This window comes from Erythrolamprus reginae, chromosome 5, assembly GCF_031021105.1.
Source record: "Erythrolamprus reginae isolate rEryReg1 chromosome 5, rEryReg1.hap1, whole genome shotgun sequence".
In the NCBI taxonomy this organism is placed as follows: domain Eukaryota; kingdom Metazoa; phylum Chordata; class Lepidosauria; order Squamata; family Dipsadidae; genus Erythrolamprus; species Erythrolamprus reginae.
Genome location: NC_091954.1, coordinates 64,930,004 through 64,947,726, shown reverse-complemented (window position 1 = coordinate 64,947,726; position 17,723 = coordinate 64,930,004). Strand labels below are relative to the sequence as shown.

The 17,723-nt window shown below is 43.0% G+C and overlaps 1 protein-coding gene across 3 annotated transcripts in view; it reads right to left on the bottom strand.

The window, feature by feature from the left end:
- Positions 1-662: 662 nt before the first annotated feature.
- The window catches only part of LZTS2 (leucine zipper tumor suppressor 2), a 107,451-nt gene continuing 90,390 nt past the window's right edge, over positions 663-17,723 (bottom strand). For all 3 annotated transcript variants that reach the window (XM_070752854.1, XM_070752851.1, XM_070752852.1), the window contains 4 exons: positions 13,096-13,509; positions 11,121-11,711; positions 8,073-8,342; positions 663-4,800 (listed from right to left, as the gene is read on the bottom strand). In XM_070752854.1, the coding sequence (XP_070608955.1) occupies positions 4,132-4,800; positions 8,073-8,342; positions 11,121-11,711; positions 13,096-13,479 (1,914 nt within the window). In that variant the 5' untranslated portion in view covers positions 13,480-13,509 and the 3' untranslated portion in view covers positions 663-4,131. The remainder of the gene's footprint in view (positions 4,801-8,072; positions 8,343-11,120; positions 11,712-13,095; positions 13,510-17,723) is intronic.

Here is a 17,723-nt window from a genome sequence, read left to right as displayed (position 1 = left end):
TAATCCAGAATCTCAGATTATAAATTCAAAACTCTGGATATAATATTCTCACTTGAATCTCCTTAAATCCATTGTTGCATGCATAACAAACTAGCAGTGATCCCAAAAAGAATATCCAGGGGGGAAAAGAGGTAGTCACTGTTTTGCATCCAGCCTCAAAGCCACTTTTAGTGACTGCGAAGATGCAAGTCAACAAGGAACACAGACTTTTAAAAAAGCAAATTACTGCTTTTGGTGTGTTTTCTAAAAGCCAGATCCAACAGTGTTTCAAGATTGTGTTGGCTATCACCTAAGAAGATTAACTAAAGAATATTGTTAACATTTTCTTATTCCTGAGCTGAAGTAATTATTGGATTGACACTGGCTGATTTCCAGGTCAATATTTCTCACACGGAACAATTGTCAGCTGTTTACAAATTGCTGCCAGAGTGGAAGGGGAAAAAAATGCAATACTGGTAGAAGTTCATTTAAACCCAGTTTTGTTTTTAGACCCAGGAACAAGAGCAGGGATGAGAAATTACTAAGCCTACTCTGTGCTACAAACATTCATTTCTGCCTTTGTCCACCATTAGAATAATTCCATCCTCTGCTCATCCTTCCATGATTCACTGCCCCATTCATCAAATTTACATGTGACTTTTTCTTAAAAGAAAACAAGACAATTTCTTAGGGTTTTTTTATTTCACACTCTTTCTTTTGGTTTGTACAAGAAATTTACACCACCTGGAAAATATACAATTTCAGAAATAAAAGTAAAAGAAAAAAATATATACAGTGGTGCTTAAAGTGGGTTAAGCCAGAGGTATAGGTTGCTAATAGTTATAGAAATGACATGCACCAAGCTTTTCCTTTGGTCTAATGATGTTGTATTAACACATCCATTTTGCAAGCTCTCCTAACAGTGGAACAATGTCCAGAAGTGAACTCAGATTGCCTCTCCTCTTGGAATGCACAGAATTTCTAGAGTGTAGTTAAATACCATCATCTTCTTGCAAATAGTTCCAAACTCTAGCTGGGCTACACCCTTCACAATTTTTTTTTCTATCTGTCCATTTTTGCATGAAGAAAAACAAGAAAACCTGAAGCAAAAGTTAGACTAAGTTATTTAGAAAGCAGCTGCTCTCTATTATAGCAATATGGCAATTCTTCCCGGATTGGCCTAAATAGGATGTCAAAACTACAGTATGCTGTATTTTGGCTGCTTCCCAGTCAAAGCACCAATTCTGGGCAGTTGACTTTTTTTTATAGCCAGAGGAAAAAGGCTAACAAAATCTAACCAAGCTGACATAGTGAGCACGCCTTGCACTGTCTGGCTTGATTCTCATGGGTTGCAACCAAAATATCAAACCTGCTTTGAGGGTCCTTTATTCAACCCACTGATCCAAATCTCTTCGGCCACTTGCAAACTCAAGGAAGTTTGTTTACTTAGCCTGAAAAGGGGACTCATCTCTCTGCAGGAATGAGAGCACTTCGGTCTATAGTTAAGTGGCTATTTTATCAGCCCAGTTCCTTTGGGAATGGCTTTTCTGCAGGCTACAATTCTGACTTACCCTGACTCACTGACCATTTTTCTCCTGAGCATACACTGGAAGACAAAGAGAGGAGGTCAGTTAACAATCTAGTAGCCCCCACATCTTTCTTTATAGAAGACTGGGTGGATCCACATTATCCACTGCAAATAGAACTTTTTTTTTCTTTGAAAGGAGTTTCTTGCAGTTGTTACTGGCCTGTGAGAGTAGGAAATCAACAGTAGGTCTGGACTGAGTACCCACTGGAGTTACTCTATCCGAATGCAATCAATAAACGTGATTGGAGTACAGATGCATGGGCCACTTTAAAGGAGAGGAAGCTGCACAGACTAGGGACCATACTCTGATATGCAATTAGTCTTGAGCAGGTTACAAAAGTAGATATTGTACCCCAACAGGATAGACTGCCCTGAAAATATCTGCAAGACTTCACAATGATCATGGTTCAGACTAGACCAGATATTGCTAAAATGATGGGAAGGGAATATGGATGCCTGGGAAATGGAGCTTCCTGAACTATAGAGGATATTGTAGAAGGAAACAAGACTATTATCGGGGGAATGCAGGAGATTTTAACCCAGCCATCTTTGACCCTCAAATAAACAGGACATGGATCAGCAGTGGGCTACAAGCCGGAACGCTAAATTGTGCTTGCCGCCACGGCTCGTAAGTTCTTGCGGGACCAGCGCGATTTTGCTGCTGCCCATGTGGAGGTAGCAAAATCATGCATGGAGCCGCAGGTAAAACCTCACTGAAACACAGGTGCAATTTTGCTACCTCCACAGGTGCAGCAGCAAAATCGCGCTAGTCCCGCAAGAACTTACGAGCCGCAGCGGCGAGCGCAATTTAGCCCACTGCTGACATAGATGTTGTTGGGCAAACAGGTGGAAGCTGGATGAAGGTGAGTGGAAAGAGAGACATACTCAGGCAAGCAAGGTCACAAGAAATACACTCTTGAGCAGCGTTCCAACCAAGAACAGAAAAGGTAAGTAAGAGGAAGTGGAGTCATCCAGATCCCATCACAGCCAATAGCACACAGGTGTGCTATGCTTAGGCTTTATTTTAAAACTCACCCTTCTAAAAGGAGGAGGAGGAGGGCAGCGATATGAGGACAGAAGCAGTGGAGCCAAAATATTTGGTATAGAGCTGGGATAAGGGGTTGAAGGGAAGAAATATTCTTGATTTTTTAAAAGCAAAGTCAAATAAGTGCACAAAATCTAGTGACACTGAATTCCAACATTTCATCTGCCAAACCCTGGTGCCATAACCTAGAGATAGGCTCCTGGGAAAACCAAATAGATCCTGAGTCTGTTTAAGTATCTTTGGCTTTAATAATACACTCTTATACATGCTTACCGAGAACCAAGTCCCACTGAGTTGAATGAACACTCTTACTCTCAGGTAAGTCAATAATATGGATGCAGCAATACGTTTGGGAGGAGGGGGTTTAGGTGAGAGAGAGAGAGAGAGACTCTGTTTCCATAGCACTGGAGTCAGTATGCTTTCCATTAAAAAATATAAACTTAGCATAGGGTCTTCCTACAAAGCACTACATGTATTCCGCAATTCTTTTCAGCTTTTAAAAATAACAAAGAATTTAGAATCCTGAGAATCAGCTTTGAAACTAGTACAATTTATTAACATTTTTTTTGTCCTATAAAAAGAAATAAGCTTGGACTAATGCCCAGATCCCTAATTCTTTGGCCCACCATCATCTATTGGCCAAAGAATTGCCTACAAAGGTCCTTGCCCTTCATAACTACAGGATGCATGTGCAAAAAAGGAAATAAATGCAAATGTATTTCATCTGCACAGGTTTTGATTGTATGCATTTATGTGTCTGGATTTCAAAAAAATATATACTTCACATATGGCAGAGAAGTGGACTAAAAATCCAAGAAAAGCCTTTTATAGACAAAGCTTTCTCAGCCAGCCTAAAACCAACATCTAACTGGATTAGCAGCTAATTAGCTGTTGGACAGCCAAATCTCCCTAAATTCAGCAAATAGTGGCTGATAGTCCATTGGGCCATTACATAAAGGTAACAGAGGAGCAGAGTAGAACCAAAAGTGTTCTACACAATCCTGGCATCCCCATCCATGCTACTTTCATCTCCAAACAGCCCAAAGAGCAAGTAGTGATTCCCAAGGAAGGCCAATAAACATTGGGAGTTGAAAGGCAGCAGCATTTAACAGCCCCTTCCAAAAGCAAAGGCTATTCCTGCTTCGTTTCCCGTGAAATGCTGGAATAAAGGTTGCTGCTGCTTTCAAAGGAAGGATATGGATTCTCCTCCTCCTGGGTTGGCCAGGAAATCTTTCCCCTATACCTCCTAGAGTTAAGGCAAACTGCCTGGCTTCACATACTATTCTACTTTTAATAGCCATTAAACTGTTGACTTAGAGTTCATGACCAAGTTTAAGTGACGTAACAAGTTCTATCGCTGGGATTTATGACTGGAAAGGTATCTCTTCCCACTACTGAACTGAGGCTCACTGCATTCTCAGTTGCTCGGTCAGACAGAATCCCAGAGAAACATGCTCCAGCCTGGCCAGTATCCCTTTGTGGCAGTGTGGCCCAGTCACTCTGGCTTCCACGGGCACGTTCAGATCTCAGTAGCTGTGATCTCCTCCAAGCAGATGCCTTCGCTTCCATGCAGCTCATATTCATCCATGTCCCGGGCCTCAAGTTCAAGACTGAGATGGCGCAGTTGGCACTCTAAATCGCGGTTGTGCCGATACATCTGGATGTAATTGTGCTGCAGTTGCTTCTGGTAGCGGATGACCCTGTCCTTCTCACTTTGCCAAGTGACCCGCTCGGCCTGGAAAATTTCCCGTTGCTCCTCTCCACGCCGTCGCTCGCACAACAGCTCTGCGCGCAGCCGCTCGGCTTGCACACGCAAACCCTGCAGGGTATCCGCTGCTTGCCGCTGAGCTTTTACCTCGTCGCATTCAGCCAGCAGGGGGCGGAGTTCCCCACTAGTGCTGCGCAAGGCATCTAATTCGTGCTCCAGCCGCCCTACCTTCTCACGTAGCAGCTCTGCTTCACTCTTGCGCCTGGCCAACTCATTGGCACATACTTCTAACTCCATTGCCTTGGTACGGGCCATCTCCTGCAAACTCAAGGCCTGTTCTTCGCTGGTCTGCAGCTCAGCCCGCGCTTCTCGCAGCTGGGCCCTTAGTAACACTAGCTCATTGCCCCGCTGCACGACCTCTGCCTGAGACTCCTTCAGCTGTTGCTTCAGTAATGAGATCTCACCCGACTTCTGGCAAACCTGGTGGGGAGGAAAAGAGATATAAGATGACGGGGAGCATAGAAACATAGAAACATAGAAGACTGACGGCAGAAAAAGACCTCATGGTCCATCTAGTCTGCCCTTATACTATTTTCTGTATTCTATCTTAGGATGGATATATGTTTATCCCAGGCATGTTTAAATTCAGTTACTGTGGATTTATCCACCACGTCTGCTGGAAGTTTGTTCCAAGGATCCACTACTCTTTCAGTGAAATAATATTTTCTCATGTTGCTTTTGATCTTTCCCCCAACTAACTTCAGATTGTGTCCCCTTGTTCTTGTGTTCACTTTCCTATTAAAAACACTTCCCTCCTGGACCTTATTTAACCCTTTGACATATTTAAATGTTTCAATCATGTCCCCTCTTTTCCTTCTGTCCTCCAGATTATACAGATTGAGTTCATGAAGTCTTTCCTGATACGTTTTATGCTTAAGACCTTCCACCATTCTTGTAGCCCGTCTTTGGACCCGTTCAATTTTGTCAATATCTTTTTGTAGGTGAGGTCTCCAGAACTGAACACAGTATTCCAAATGTGGTCTCACCAGCACTCTACATAGCAGGGTCATAATCTCCCTCTTCCTGCTTGTTATACCTCTAGCTATGCAGCCAAGCATCCTACTTGCTTTCTCTACCGCCTACCACTACCCCTAAATCCTTTTCTTCTGAAGTTTTTGCATGTCACAACGTTCCATTTCAAGCTCAGCAGAGCTAAGATCTTGATTCTGTGGTATGAATGATGGGAGCACCTGCTGTCTTTCCGTTCAGGAACAAAAATGGGCCGAGGCAGATGACAACTCCAAGTTGCCTTCAGGTCAGCAGAGAATGAGATTGAAAATACTTCAAACAACCCAGTAATGTCAATGGGATGAACATTCTCCTGTTCTTCTGCACACACACAGTAGATCAGGAAACAGAAAGTATTTCAGGGCAACAAAACATTTCTTCTCTCATTATTTCTCCCGTTCTGCTGCCCTTCCCCACATTATTTCCATGACCATTATCAGAATACCATAAAAATGAGTGTTGGTTTATCTGGGATTCATATTAACCCTTATTTTATTTAATTACATTTCTTTTTCTATTTACAACAGTCCCTTAATTCAGGGGATGGAGTTTGAGCATTTATTGACAGGATGCCCTTCCTTACACCTACATGGAGCAGATATTTTTTTTCTTTATGTTCCAGGAGGGAAACATCTGCCCCAACCTAGGATTGAACTCTCAACCTTCTGAGTGGGAGGTGAACATCCCCACCAGCAGGCCACCACACTGCTCCTTTAATCACAAGTAACCGAGTATAATACGGTTGGCTGAATCCATACGATACACTGAACTATAAATCAGACAAAAAAAAATCTATACAGTGTTCCCTCGATTTCCGCAGGGGATGCGTTCCGAGACCACCAGCGAAAGTCGAATTTCCGCAGAGATGCAGAAGTAAATACACCATTTTTGGCTATGGACAGTATCACAAGCCTTCCCTTAACACTTTAAACCCCTAAATTACCATTTCCCATTCCCTTAACAACCATTTACTCACCATTATTGCTGGTACTCACCATTGAATAAGACACTTAGTGATCCTGATATAATTATTTATTAACATAATTATTAACATAATTATTTATTAACAATAATTTTTTTTTTGTTATTTATTTGCGAAAATTATTAGTTTGGCGATGACATATGATGTCATTGGGTGGGAAAAACCGTGGTATAGGGAAAAACCGCGAAGTATTTTTTAATTAATATTTTTTGAAAAAACGTGGTATAGGCTATTCACGAAGTTCGAACCTGCTAAAATCGAGGGAACACTGTATTAAATGGAGTCATCTTTTATGACTTAATAGAATGTGTGAACTGTGTGTTAGAATGTGAGAAAGTCCATGGACTGCTAGTGTGACTGATTTGCAAGAAAAAAATCATTTAAAATGGTGGTGCAGTATAATTCTATGGTGATTCATTGGAAAAGCAAGCTTGATCTCGCTCTACGCCAGTGATGGCGAACCTTTGTTTCCTTTGGGTGCCGAAAGAGCATGCGCGAGTGCCCACACCCATAATTCAATGCCTAGGGAGGGCAAAAACAGCTTCCCCCGCCTCCCGGATGCCCTCTGGAGGCTAGAAATGGCCTGTTTCCCTACTGGTGGGCCCAGTAGGCTAGTGTTTCACCCTCCCCAGGCTCAAAGACTTCTCTGGGCCAGGGGGTGGGTAAGAACGCCCTCCACCCATCCCCTGGAAGCTCTCTGGAAGGCAAAAAACGCCCTCCCAGAGCCTCCGTTCGAACCAAAAGTCAGCTGCCCAGCACACGCACGCATGTTGGAGCTGAGCTAGGGCAATGGCTCGCATACCAGCAGATATAGCTCCACGTGCCACTTGTGGCCCCTGTGCCACAAGTTCGCAATCATTCATTCATTCATTTATTGGATTTGTATGCCGCCCCTCTCCGTAGACTCGGGCGGCTAACAACAATGATAAAAACAGCATGTAACAATCCAATAATAAAACAACTAAAAACCCTTATTATAAAACCAAACATACCATGCATAACTTGTAATGGCCTAGGGGGAAGGAATATCTCAACTCCCCCATGCCTGGCGGTATAAGTGAGTCTTGAGTAGTTTACGAAAGACAGGGAGGGTGGGGGCAATTCTAATCTCCGGGGGGAGTTGCTTCCAGAGGGCCAGGGCCGCCACAGAGAAGGCTCTTCCCCTGGGGCCCGCCAAATGACATTGTTTAGTCGACGGGACCCGGAGAAGGCCAACTCTGTGGGACCTTATCGGTCGCTGGGATTCGTGCGGTAGCAGGCGGTTCCGGAGGTAATCTGGTCCAATGCCATGTAGGGCTTTAAAGGTCATGACCAACACTTTGAATTGTGACCGGAAACTGATCGGCAGCCAATGCAAGCCACGGAGTGTTGAAGAAACGTGGGTGAATCTTGGAATCCCCACGACGGCTCTCGCGGCTGCATTCTGCACAATCTGAAGTTTCCGAACACTTTTCAAAGGTAGCCCCATGTAGAGAGCGTTGCAGTAATCGAACCTCGAGGTGATGAGGGCATGAGTGACTGTGAGCAATGACTCCCTGTCCAAATAGGGCCGCAACTGGTGCACCAGGCGAACCTGGGCAAACGCCCCCCTTGCCACAGCCGAAAGATGATGATGTTCTAAGCTGTCCAGCTAGCTGGAGGGAGGATCAGAATCCTAATGCCTCGGTTCAGTTCCAAGACTTTCAAGAACTACGGAACTTACCTCCCACTTGGTCTCTTCCAACCGGGGGCCCAATTCGGTATGTTCCCGCTCAAAGCTGGCGCAGCGTTGCTCCAGCAGCTCACGCTCGGCCAGCAGCTGCACAAAATCCTCCTGGAGTTTCTTCTTCTCCTGCTGCAGCTGGTAAATCTGTAGTTGCAGCACCTGCTGGCTACGCTGAGCCTTCTGGGCCGATTGCTGCAGCTTAGCACTGAAGCCCTGCCGGAGCTCCTCCATCTCCTCTTCGCAGCGCCTCTGCTTTTCCTCATATACCTGGAAGGAAGGAGGAAACCAATGTGAGAATCTAGCACTGGCATCTCCTTGGATTCTCAAGCTCACCACAGAATACAGGTAGTCCTCAACATATGACCGTTTATTTAGAGATTGTTCCAAGTTACAACGCCACAGAAAAAAGTGACTTTATGACCATGTTTCACACTTACGACCGTTAAAGCATTCCCACGATCACATAATCAAAATTTGGATGCTTGACAACTGGTTCGTATTTATGACGGTTGCACTGTCCCAGGCTCATGCAATCCCCACTTGCAACAAGCAAAGTCAACGGGGGAGCCCGATTCACTTGAAAATCTTGTTACCAATTTAACAACTGCAGTTGATTCACTTAACAAGCCTAGCAAGAAAATTCGTAAAATGGAGCAAAACTCTCATAAATAATTTCTCACTTAGCAATGTAAATTCTGGGCTCAACTGCATTATTAAAGTTTGTTGCATAAAAATCGAAACCAGAAACACACAAATGACTGATTCAGCTGGATTCATAAACTTTATAAACATAGTAACAGATGAAATTGCAAAGTTCTTCCTCAAGCAGTTACAGACAGCAGAGAACAATTACTGTAGTTTCATTTCAGCAGAGTTCAGGGAAAAAGAGAACAGTGTGGACAGTGTCATGCCCAGCCATAAGCTTAAGTTTCGATTCTCTGCACAGACTCATAAGTGTTTAACTCCCATTGGCTGACTTAGTTGCTATGCCTATTCATTGGCTGACCTTGTACTGGCTCTCCCAGTCATGAATATTCTAACAAACTGTGGTCGCAAGTCGAGGACTACCTGTAGCCCCTTTGTATACAGTAGTACCTCTAGATATGAGCTGCTCCACATGCGAGTATTTCAAGTTATGAGCCGCGACGCGAGCGAAATTTCTGTTCGACACCCGAGCTCAAATTTGGGATACGAGCCGAGCTTCCACTAGGTGGCACAAGAATCTCCTTGCTTCTGGTTATCTCAGCGCGAAAAACAAAGTCTAAAGGCATTCGTTCGAGATGCGAGTTGATCGACTTACGAGCTCGGGTCTGGAACGAATTAAACTTGTATGTCGAGGTACCACTGTACTAGGCTTTTTGTAACTCTGATCCTCCTTCCCAAAAGTTATCTCAAACAAGGAGGTCAATGTTACTCCTTTGCATAGCTGTAGTTCTTTTAAGTTCTAAGGAAGACAGTAAGTTGTGGGAAGCCTATTAAGGAAAACCCTGGACTATAAATATTAAGGGAGACTTTAAGATTTAAGATTTAATTGGATTTGTATGCCACCCCTCTTTGGGGACTCAGGCCAGCTCACAGCGTGTACAGAAAAACAAGAAACAATAATAACAATCCAATTAATACATTAAAAAACAATCTTTAAAATTCTAATTTAAAAACTATCAATATCATTCATTCAACAATGAGAGAAGACAGTCTACTCCTAAGAGTGCCACAGTGGTTGTTCGAGACAGGAAGAGAATAAAGTTTGGGAAAGAGATAAAAACAGAGATGAAAATAGTGCAAAACCTCCCAAACAAACCAGTCAGATGATTCAGAGGGTGAAGCAAATGCTCTACAGAGACAAAATTACAAGCCTGAGATCTATTTGGCCATTTTAAAAATAAAGACAGGAAGGATAGAGATATACTGCTCAAACAAATAAAGGGAACACTCAAATAACACATCCTAGATCTGAATGAATGAAATAAGTCTCATTGAATACTTTGTTCTGTGCAAAGTTGAATGTGCACAACAGCATGTAAAATTGATTGTCAATCAGTGTTGCTTCCTAAGTGGACAGTTTGATTTCACAGAAATTTGATTTACTTGGAGTTATATTGTGTTGTTGAAGTGTTCCCTTTTTTTTTTTTAGCAGTGTATATACAATTCTGCATTGTGAAGAAATTGGAAAGGAAAAATGGTTTTACATCTTTTCTAACAACTACTCCGAGATTAACCAGTGAAATTGAACAATGGAAGATTCAGGAACTAATATTTATTTGCATAGCACCTAGCTAAACTGAATTTTATTACACAATGAAGTGATGACAGCTACCAACTTATGATGACTTTAAAAGGGAATTAGACAAATTCCAGAAGCACTTCACCATTAGTCATGATGGCAATATGCCACCTCCAAGATCAGGAGCAGCATGCACTAAGATATTCAGCACGTAACACTGACCACCAGCTGACTACACCAAAATACAAGATTTTAGACTAGGGAACTTTTTATATGGCCGAACAGCGGTCTTCTTAACAACAGATTTGTTGGCAAGAAGATTCACATGCAACCATTAGGTCACATTAGATCTAGTCCAAAATTATCCACCTATATCATAAACGATAATAAAATTATAAGATATAGTCCAGGAATTATTTATATGGAGAAAACATCAAAGGAATCAAAGGTCAAGCGGCTAATAATAGAAGAACCAATCACAATAATGAAAATTAAATTATATCTCTATTAATCCTTGCAGAGGATTGATTGTTTTCCACTGGTGCTGTAAACACCCACCCTTTTTCTCCAATGAGGCTGCCAAAAATAAGGGAAAAACAAATCTGGCACTTGGCCTATCTGACCCTCAAGGAAGCTCATATTTCCTGCAAGTTGTTGAACATAATCCAACCAGTTCCAGCCCTAAACCAGCTGTTACAGGGAAGTTGCCTACCAGTCACTGATAAGGACAGCTTTCCTGCAGAATCGGTTTTTAGAAAACAAACATTTCCCTCCCCGCCTCCTATATACCAGGAAGAGCAATAAGAGCACCCACGGCTTACCTGGCAAATGGCCACCTCATTCTCATCCAGACTCTCTCTTAAATGCTGCAGCTCAGCCTCACGCTCCTTCAGCTTCTCTTCAAGTTCATGGACAAGAAGGGCTTCATCCGCGCCACTGTGCATAGGGGAGCGCCCCCCACAGGAGCCACTGTCGGAGGAAGGGTGCCCACGGCCACTCAGGGAGCCCGTGCTCTTGCTTGAGGATGACCGCCCGCTGTCCGAATTTGATGGGCCGGTAAGACCACGTGAGCTACCGCTGCCATGGCCGTCAAGATTTGCATGGCCTATAGAGATGCTGACCGGCTCGATTTGCTGGCTGCCCCCAGTGCTGTATGTGGGAAGGCTGGAGAGGGAATTGCGCCCGGAGTCTGACATCGTCCCGGAATGGGAGCTGGTGCGGCAGCTCAATGAACTGAGCTTCTCTGTAGTGCTTACGGCATTGGCGCCAAAGAGCTGGGCTAGGCTGGATTGGCTCTCAGAGAGCACCGAAGTCCCAGGGCGCAAGACCAAGTGGCTCTGCAGTGGGAGGTTGCGGTTCTTGGGCATCACTGGCTTGAAGGCTGTGGGGCGAATTAGCGTCTTCTCTATGTTCTGAGAAAGAGCAAAAAAAGCAGAACTTAATGAAGGACAAATTAATTAAAATCCTTCTGCCCTTAATACGCTTTCAGTAAGCCTCGAGCAGAAGTACCACATTTCATAAAGTAAAAGATGGCTCCCCCTTTATCCTCGTACAAGGTTAGTGGAGGTTTGTTTCAGATAATGTGTCATTTTGTTTATCTGGCTAGGAACAGTCCTCAGCCTAGGAGGCTATCACAATTGGCCTTGACATTCTTTAATCACTGTGAACTGGATGGTAGATCTTCCTTGCTCCTATGGTGCTAGAGAAGCAGTGTGGGTAGGAATCCCTCTGACAGATATTATATGTTTTTTTCAAAAAGTGAACCCCATACTTCCACCACAAAATTAAAGTGGAGGAAAAGTTTGGCAGGCCCATTAGGGGAAGGAGGACCATTATAATTTTTTTAAAAATCAACTTCTATTCATTGCCATGTAGATCAAAAATTGGCAAGCTATAGCCATCAAGGTTTTGTTTGGGGGTGGGTTTTTTTGGCTGTTCTCCCAAACATTCAGGATTAGGCTGCAAAGATTGTTAGAACACATATTAAATAATGTGTTGCCCTCCATTATTTTATAGATGTCAAGTGAAATAAATATGTCTCCCCAAAAATGGAAGCTATCCATTTCATTTGCATGGGAAGAACTAAACCTAAAAAAATTATTAAAGGGCCCAAAACTTCAACTCTAGCTCTATGGGTGAAATCATCTCCCTTGCTTACCGGGGGGTGGGAGGTGTGTGTGTGTGTGTGTATCAAATAAAGCATAAGCTCTCCAAGCCTAGTCTCCAATACATAACCTATCCTTGCCAGTGGTTCTCAACCTTTCCAATCCTGCGACTCCTTAATACAGTTCCTCATGTTGTGGTGACCCCCAATCATAAGTCTAGTGCCAATTCTCCCAGCAGAGCTTTAAGCTGATTGGCAGGAAGGTCAGAGGGACACCCCCACTGTAAACGCCTGATTAGTCGGATTGTAAAAATATTATTATTATTATTATTATTATTATTATTATTATTATTATTATTATTATTATTATTATTAGATTTGTATGCCGCCCCTCTCCGAAGACTTGGGGCGGCTAACAACAATAAAGAAAACAATGTAACAAATCTAATATTAAAAAGTAATCTAAAAAACCCCAATTTAAGAGACCAATCATACAAACAAATATGTTCCAAGACACCCAAATAGAAGCTTTAATTCCAAAAACCATGGGAAATTTGTCTTTTCCTATGCTCTTGGGCGACCCCTGTGAAATGGTCATTTGACCCCAAAGAGGTCCCGACCCTCAGGTTGAAAACCACTAGAGTCTAGACCGAAAGCTCTAATGGTCTTGCCAAAATATTGCTGCTTCTTACCTTCTCAAGTTTCCCCGAAACAGGGACCAACTTGGGAGGCGGTCCACGGATGATGCCACTCCGTGGCTTGTCATCCTGGAGATCTTCTGCATCACTACAGGGGCTGATGGGGGAGACAGCTTCAGTCCAATCTTCTTCATTGGCGTAAGCATAGCTGGTCTTCTTCGCAGGGAGTCCGTGGCACAGGAGCTCTTGGGAACCAGCATTGCCGCCACGCAGGGGGAAAGCACCAAACTCGGATGTGGCCTTATGGCAAGGCCGGCCTGAAATAAGGCTACTGACGCTTCCCATGTTTGCAGGGGATGAGCCGGCACTAGTGCAGAGGTGGGAAGCCCCTTCAGTGGCAGATTCAATGGAGACAGGCAAGGTCTGCACTATGGCCATGGTGGTCACAGGGGAGCCTTTGCAGGTGATCTTAAGGAAATAAATAAATATATATATAAATATAAATAGATTCGACACAAAACAATGTAACCCTTCCCTGGTACAAAACTGAAGGGATTGGATACTGTAGCCTAGAGGATAATTCTCTGCCTTACAATGCAAAGGTTGCAGGTTCAAGTCCCAGTGGGTATGGCTAGCTGATGAGGCCAAAATAAGGCCGAAATAGATCTATCCTAGTCTCTCTTAATTTTCAAATTCAGCAAAAAAAACATGTGACACATACAGATAGAATTGTCGGCTATCAATAAAATTAACTGCCTTGGAAATGGCCCTGGGTTGGGCCGAGAGGCAAATAAGGAGCTGTGATGTTCCTTCAATACACCAGGGTGATTCGACACAAAAATAGGTAACCCTTCCCTGGTGCAAAGCTGAAGGGATTGGATACTGTAGCCTAGATGATAATTCTCTGCCTTACAAGGCAAAGGTTTCAGGTTCAAGTCCCAGTGGGTATGGCTAGCTGGTGAGGCCAAAATAAGGCCGAAATAGATCTATCCTAGTCTCCCTTAATTTTCAAATTCAGCAAAAAAAATATGTGACATATATAAAAAAACATATCCATATATAAACTGATAACAGGCACTAAAGACAGATTACTTTGAGCTTTGTATTTTAGTTATTTTTATGAAATGCATAAAAATCTGAATTTCTGCAAATCTGGACTAAGGCTTACGTTCTGTGAGGATTGGTTCACCTAACAAAAACTATGTCTAAAGAAATAAACTCTACTTTACCTTAATGTGGCTCATACAACATACAGTGGTACCAATAATAATAATAATAATAATAATAATTATTATTATTATTATTATTATTATTATTAATAATATTATTATTTATTAGATTTGTATGCCGCTCCTCTCCAAAGACTCTACCTAAGAACGCCCCTACTTACAAACTTTTCTAAATAAGAACCAGGTGTTCATTTTCCACTTACAAACCCGAGCCTCCAAAAGGCAGGGTGAAGCCTCCGTGGGGCCTCTCTAGGAATCTCCTGGGAGGAAACAGGGCCGGAAAAAACGGGGAGAAGCCTCCATGCGGCCTCTCTAGGAATCTCCTGGGAGGAAACAGGGCCGGAAAAGGCAGGGAGAAGCCTCCGTGGGGCTTCCCTAGGAATCTCCTGGGAGGAAACAGGGCCAGAAAAGGCAGGGAGAAGCTTCCGTGGGGCCTCCCTAGGAATCTCCTGGGAGGAAACAGGGCCAGAAAAGGCAGGGAGAAGCCTCCTTGGGGCCTCTCTAGGAATCTCCTGGGAGGAAACAGGGCCAGCAAAGGCAGGGAGAAGCCTCCGTGGGGCCTCTCTAGGAATCTCCTGGGAGGAAAGAGGGCCGGAAAAGGCGGGGAGAAGCTCCGTGGGGCCTATCTAGGAATCTCCTGGGAGGAAACAGGGCTTCCACCCTCTCTGTGGTTTCCCCAATCGCACACATTATTTGCTTTTACATTGATTCCTATGAGAAAAATTGCTTCTTCTTACTTTTCTACTTAAGAGCCTGGTCACGTAATGAATTAAGTTCGTAAGTAAAGGTATCACTGTATTAACAAATGACCCAACCCCATTTTTTTCTCTATCTAGTGTGCTGTCTGATTCCCAGCTACTTTTAAACTGTTTCGAAGACAGTTGTTTGGAACCATAGTATTGATTCTGTTTATGACTTGGATGATTGGCAAAAATATTTATTTTCTATTAACTAAGTCATTGAAAGTTTAAAGATATATCAAATTGCAATGAAACATAATATACTAACCATAGCTGAAATCAAGACGCTTACTCTCCTTATCCCATTTCAATATAATAAATTATTATTTGTCATATTCAAAGGATGGGTTTTAATGATATAAAACTGAGAAAAAGCAATAGCTGATGGATATACAGATTTACTGAAAGACTTTACTACCAGCCACTAGAAACGGTTACTGCCTATTATGCTAAAATAAATCAGTTGAATGGCATTTCTCAATATTATTACTGTGCTGTAGTCTTAAGTCGTAGAGATTTGGTTCTTCTAAAGGAAATGGAGGACAAGACTTTTGAACATTCTTTTGCCAATTGCCACTGGATAACAGTAGGCAATTTAACTTCTAACTTCCTCCCCCTTCACACACACACTCTCACACAGCCACACACACATATGGGGGGGGGTGCAGAGAGAGTGTGCACAGCAGCCTGTCTAACCCTCCCAACATTAATTCAATTTCCCATATATACAACAGTGTACGTCCTTCCTCTGCCCCCTGCCATGTAAGCATGTGTTTTATGAAAATGATATCAGCAGAAGAGACAGCAAAGAGATTCACACTCTTGCAACGTTTAGAGAGAAGGGGGGGCACAGGGCTCAATCTTCTGACTCAGGGTCCAATTCCCAGACTTGGCCTCTGTTAAGGACAGCACAAGCCAGGCCTCGGACTCCATAAAGTTGTTTATTAGTTCCCAGCTCCACGCTCTACCAGACTCCGGGTCATTAGATAGGTCTGTTAAAAATGCTAAATGGAGGAAGATGAAAGAAGCAGCTTTGGGAAGAATGGAAAACCTCAACAAGTGGAAAGAGAGGCAAAGAATAAGATGAAGAACAGAGACTTTGCATATTTCACATCTCATTCACACAGGAGGCATTGGTGATCCATCTATTTCATTCAACTGTTATGCAGAGGTTGGTGTTAGTCAAAGAGACCCGCTAGGAGACTTTGGGTCAGTCCAACTACTGCACAATGTTGTTTGGAAATGAGAATTGGACAACAGAGTGTTATTTATTTATTAGATTTGTATGCCGCCTGTTCTGTCGGGCTCTCTGGCAGACTCCTCCCCAAAATTCACAGGTACAAATTTCAGACACACACACGTTTGAAAATTCAAAACAATGTTCTTTATAATGAAAATTCACTTAAACCAAGCCCTCTTTTGGTATAGCAAAGAGCACTCGTCTCCAAACAAACTGGTAATTTGTACAAGTCCCTTATCAGTTCTGTGATACTTAGCTTGCAGCTGTGAGGCAATTCACAGTCCTTCTTCTTTCACAAAGTGAAACACACTTTGCCCTGGTTTAGTTTCAAAGCGGGGGAAAATCAGCACACAAAAGGTCAAAGTCAGCAAAGCAGTCACGAAACACAACGATCAGATAATCCTCCACAATGGCCAAACCCACAGGCTGCTCTTTATAGCAGCCTCACTAATTACCACAGCCCCACCCAACCACAGGTGGCCTCATTTTCTTTGATAATAATCTCTCAGTTGTTGTTGCCTATGCATCGCTCTCCTCATGCATGGCTGTATCATTAACTCTTGTTCTGACTCCAAGGAGGAGCTAGATAATTGATCTCCTTCTGAGCCGTCTGCCACACTCTCCTCCTCCCTGTCACTCATGTCTTCTTGGTCAGAGGAGCCTTCATCAGCAGATTCCACCGGGGAGAGGGAGCAAAACAGGCCTGCAGCATGTGGATGTCTCCCCCATATCCACAGTCCTTGGGGCAGGAGCTGGGCCAGAGCTAACCACAACACCGCCCTTCTCCAAAAACTCGGGGCAGTTATGTATACTGCCATGATGCTTTTGGAAAAAAGGTAGGATAAAAAATAAATATTCTAAATTAGATTAAACTAAGGTTAGGTAATTTATGGTTCAACGTATTATAAATTCAACCTATTTTATCATTTTGTGGTCATAAGTATAGAGATAGAGGTCATGTGGAGATTGTGTGCAGCAAACTGCCTACTTCAACCAGGCCTCGCATACCTACATGATCTCACCCAGTTCACTTCACTTGGATGATATAGGACACTATCCCTGGCTGGTACGTGATCTCATCTAGATTGTATCAACAGGATGTTCTTAAGGTTTTGCGGGGAGAATTCACCAACAAAAGTGCTGTTGCTTTTTGTTACCTTTTGCTTCTTGGAAAACGATATAAAAGCAATAAACTGTGAAGGCAGTCAGACATCTTAGCATACTGCAATGACTGGTCTCTAACTCCATCACATAATCTGTATCTCCAATTCAGTTATAATATACTGCTCAAAAAAAAAAAAAGGGAACACTCAAATAACACATCCTAGATCTGAACGAATGAAATATTCTCATTGAATATATCATTTGCACAACTACTCCATTTGCAAAACAACATGTGAAATTGACTATCAATAGGTGTTGCTTCCTACGTGGACAGTTTGATTTCACAGAAATTTGATTTACTTGAAGTTA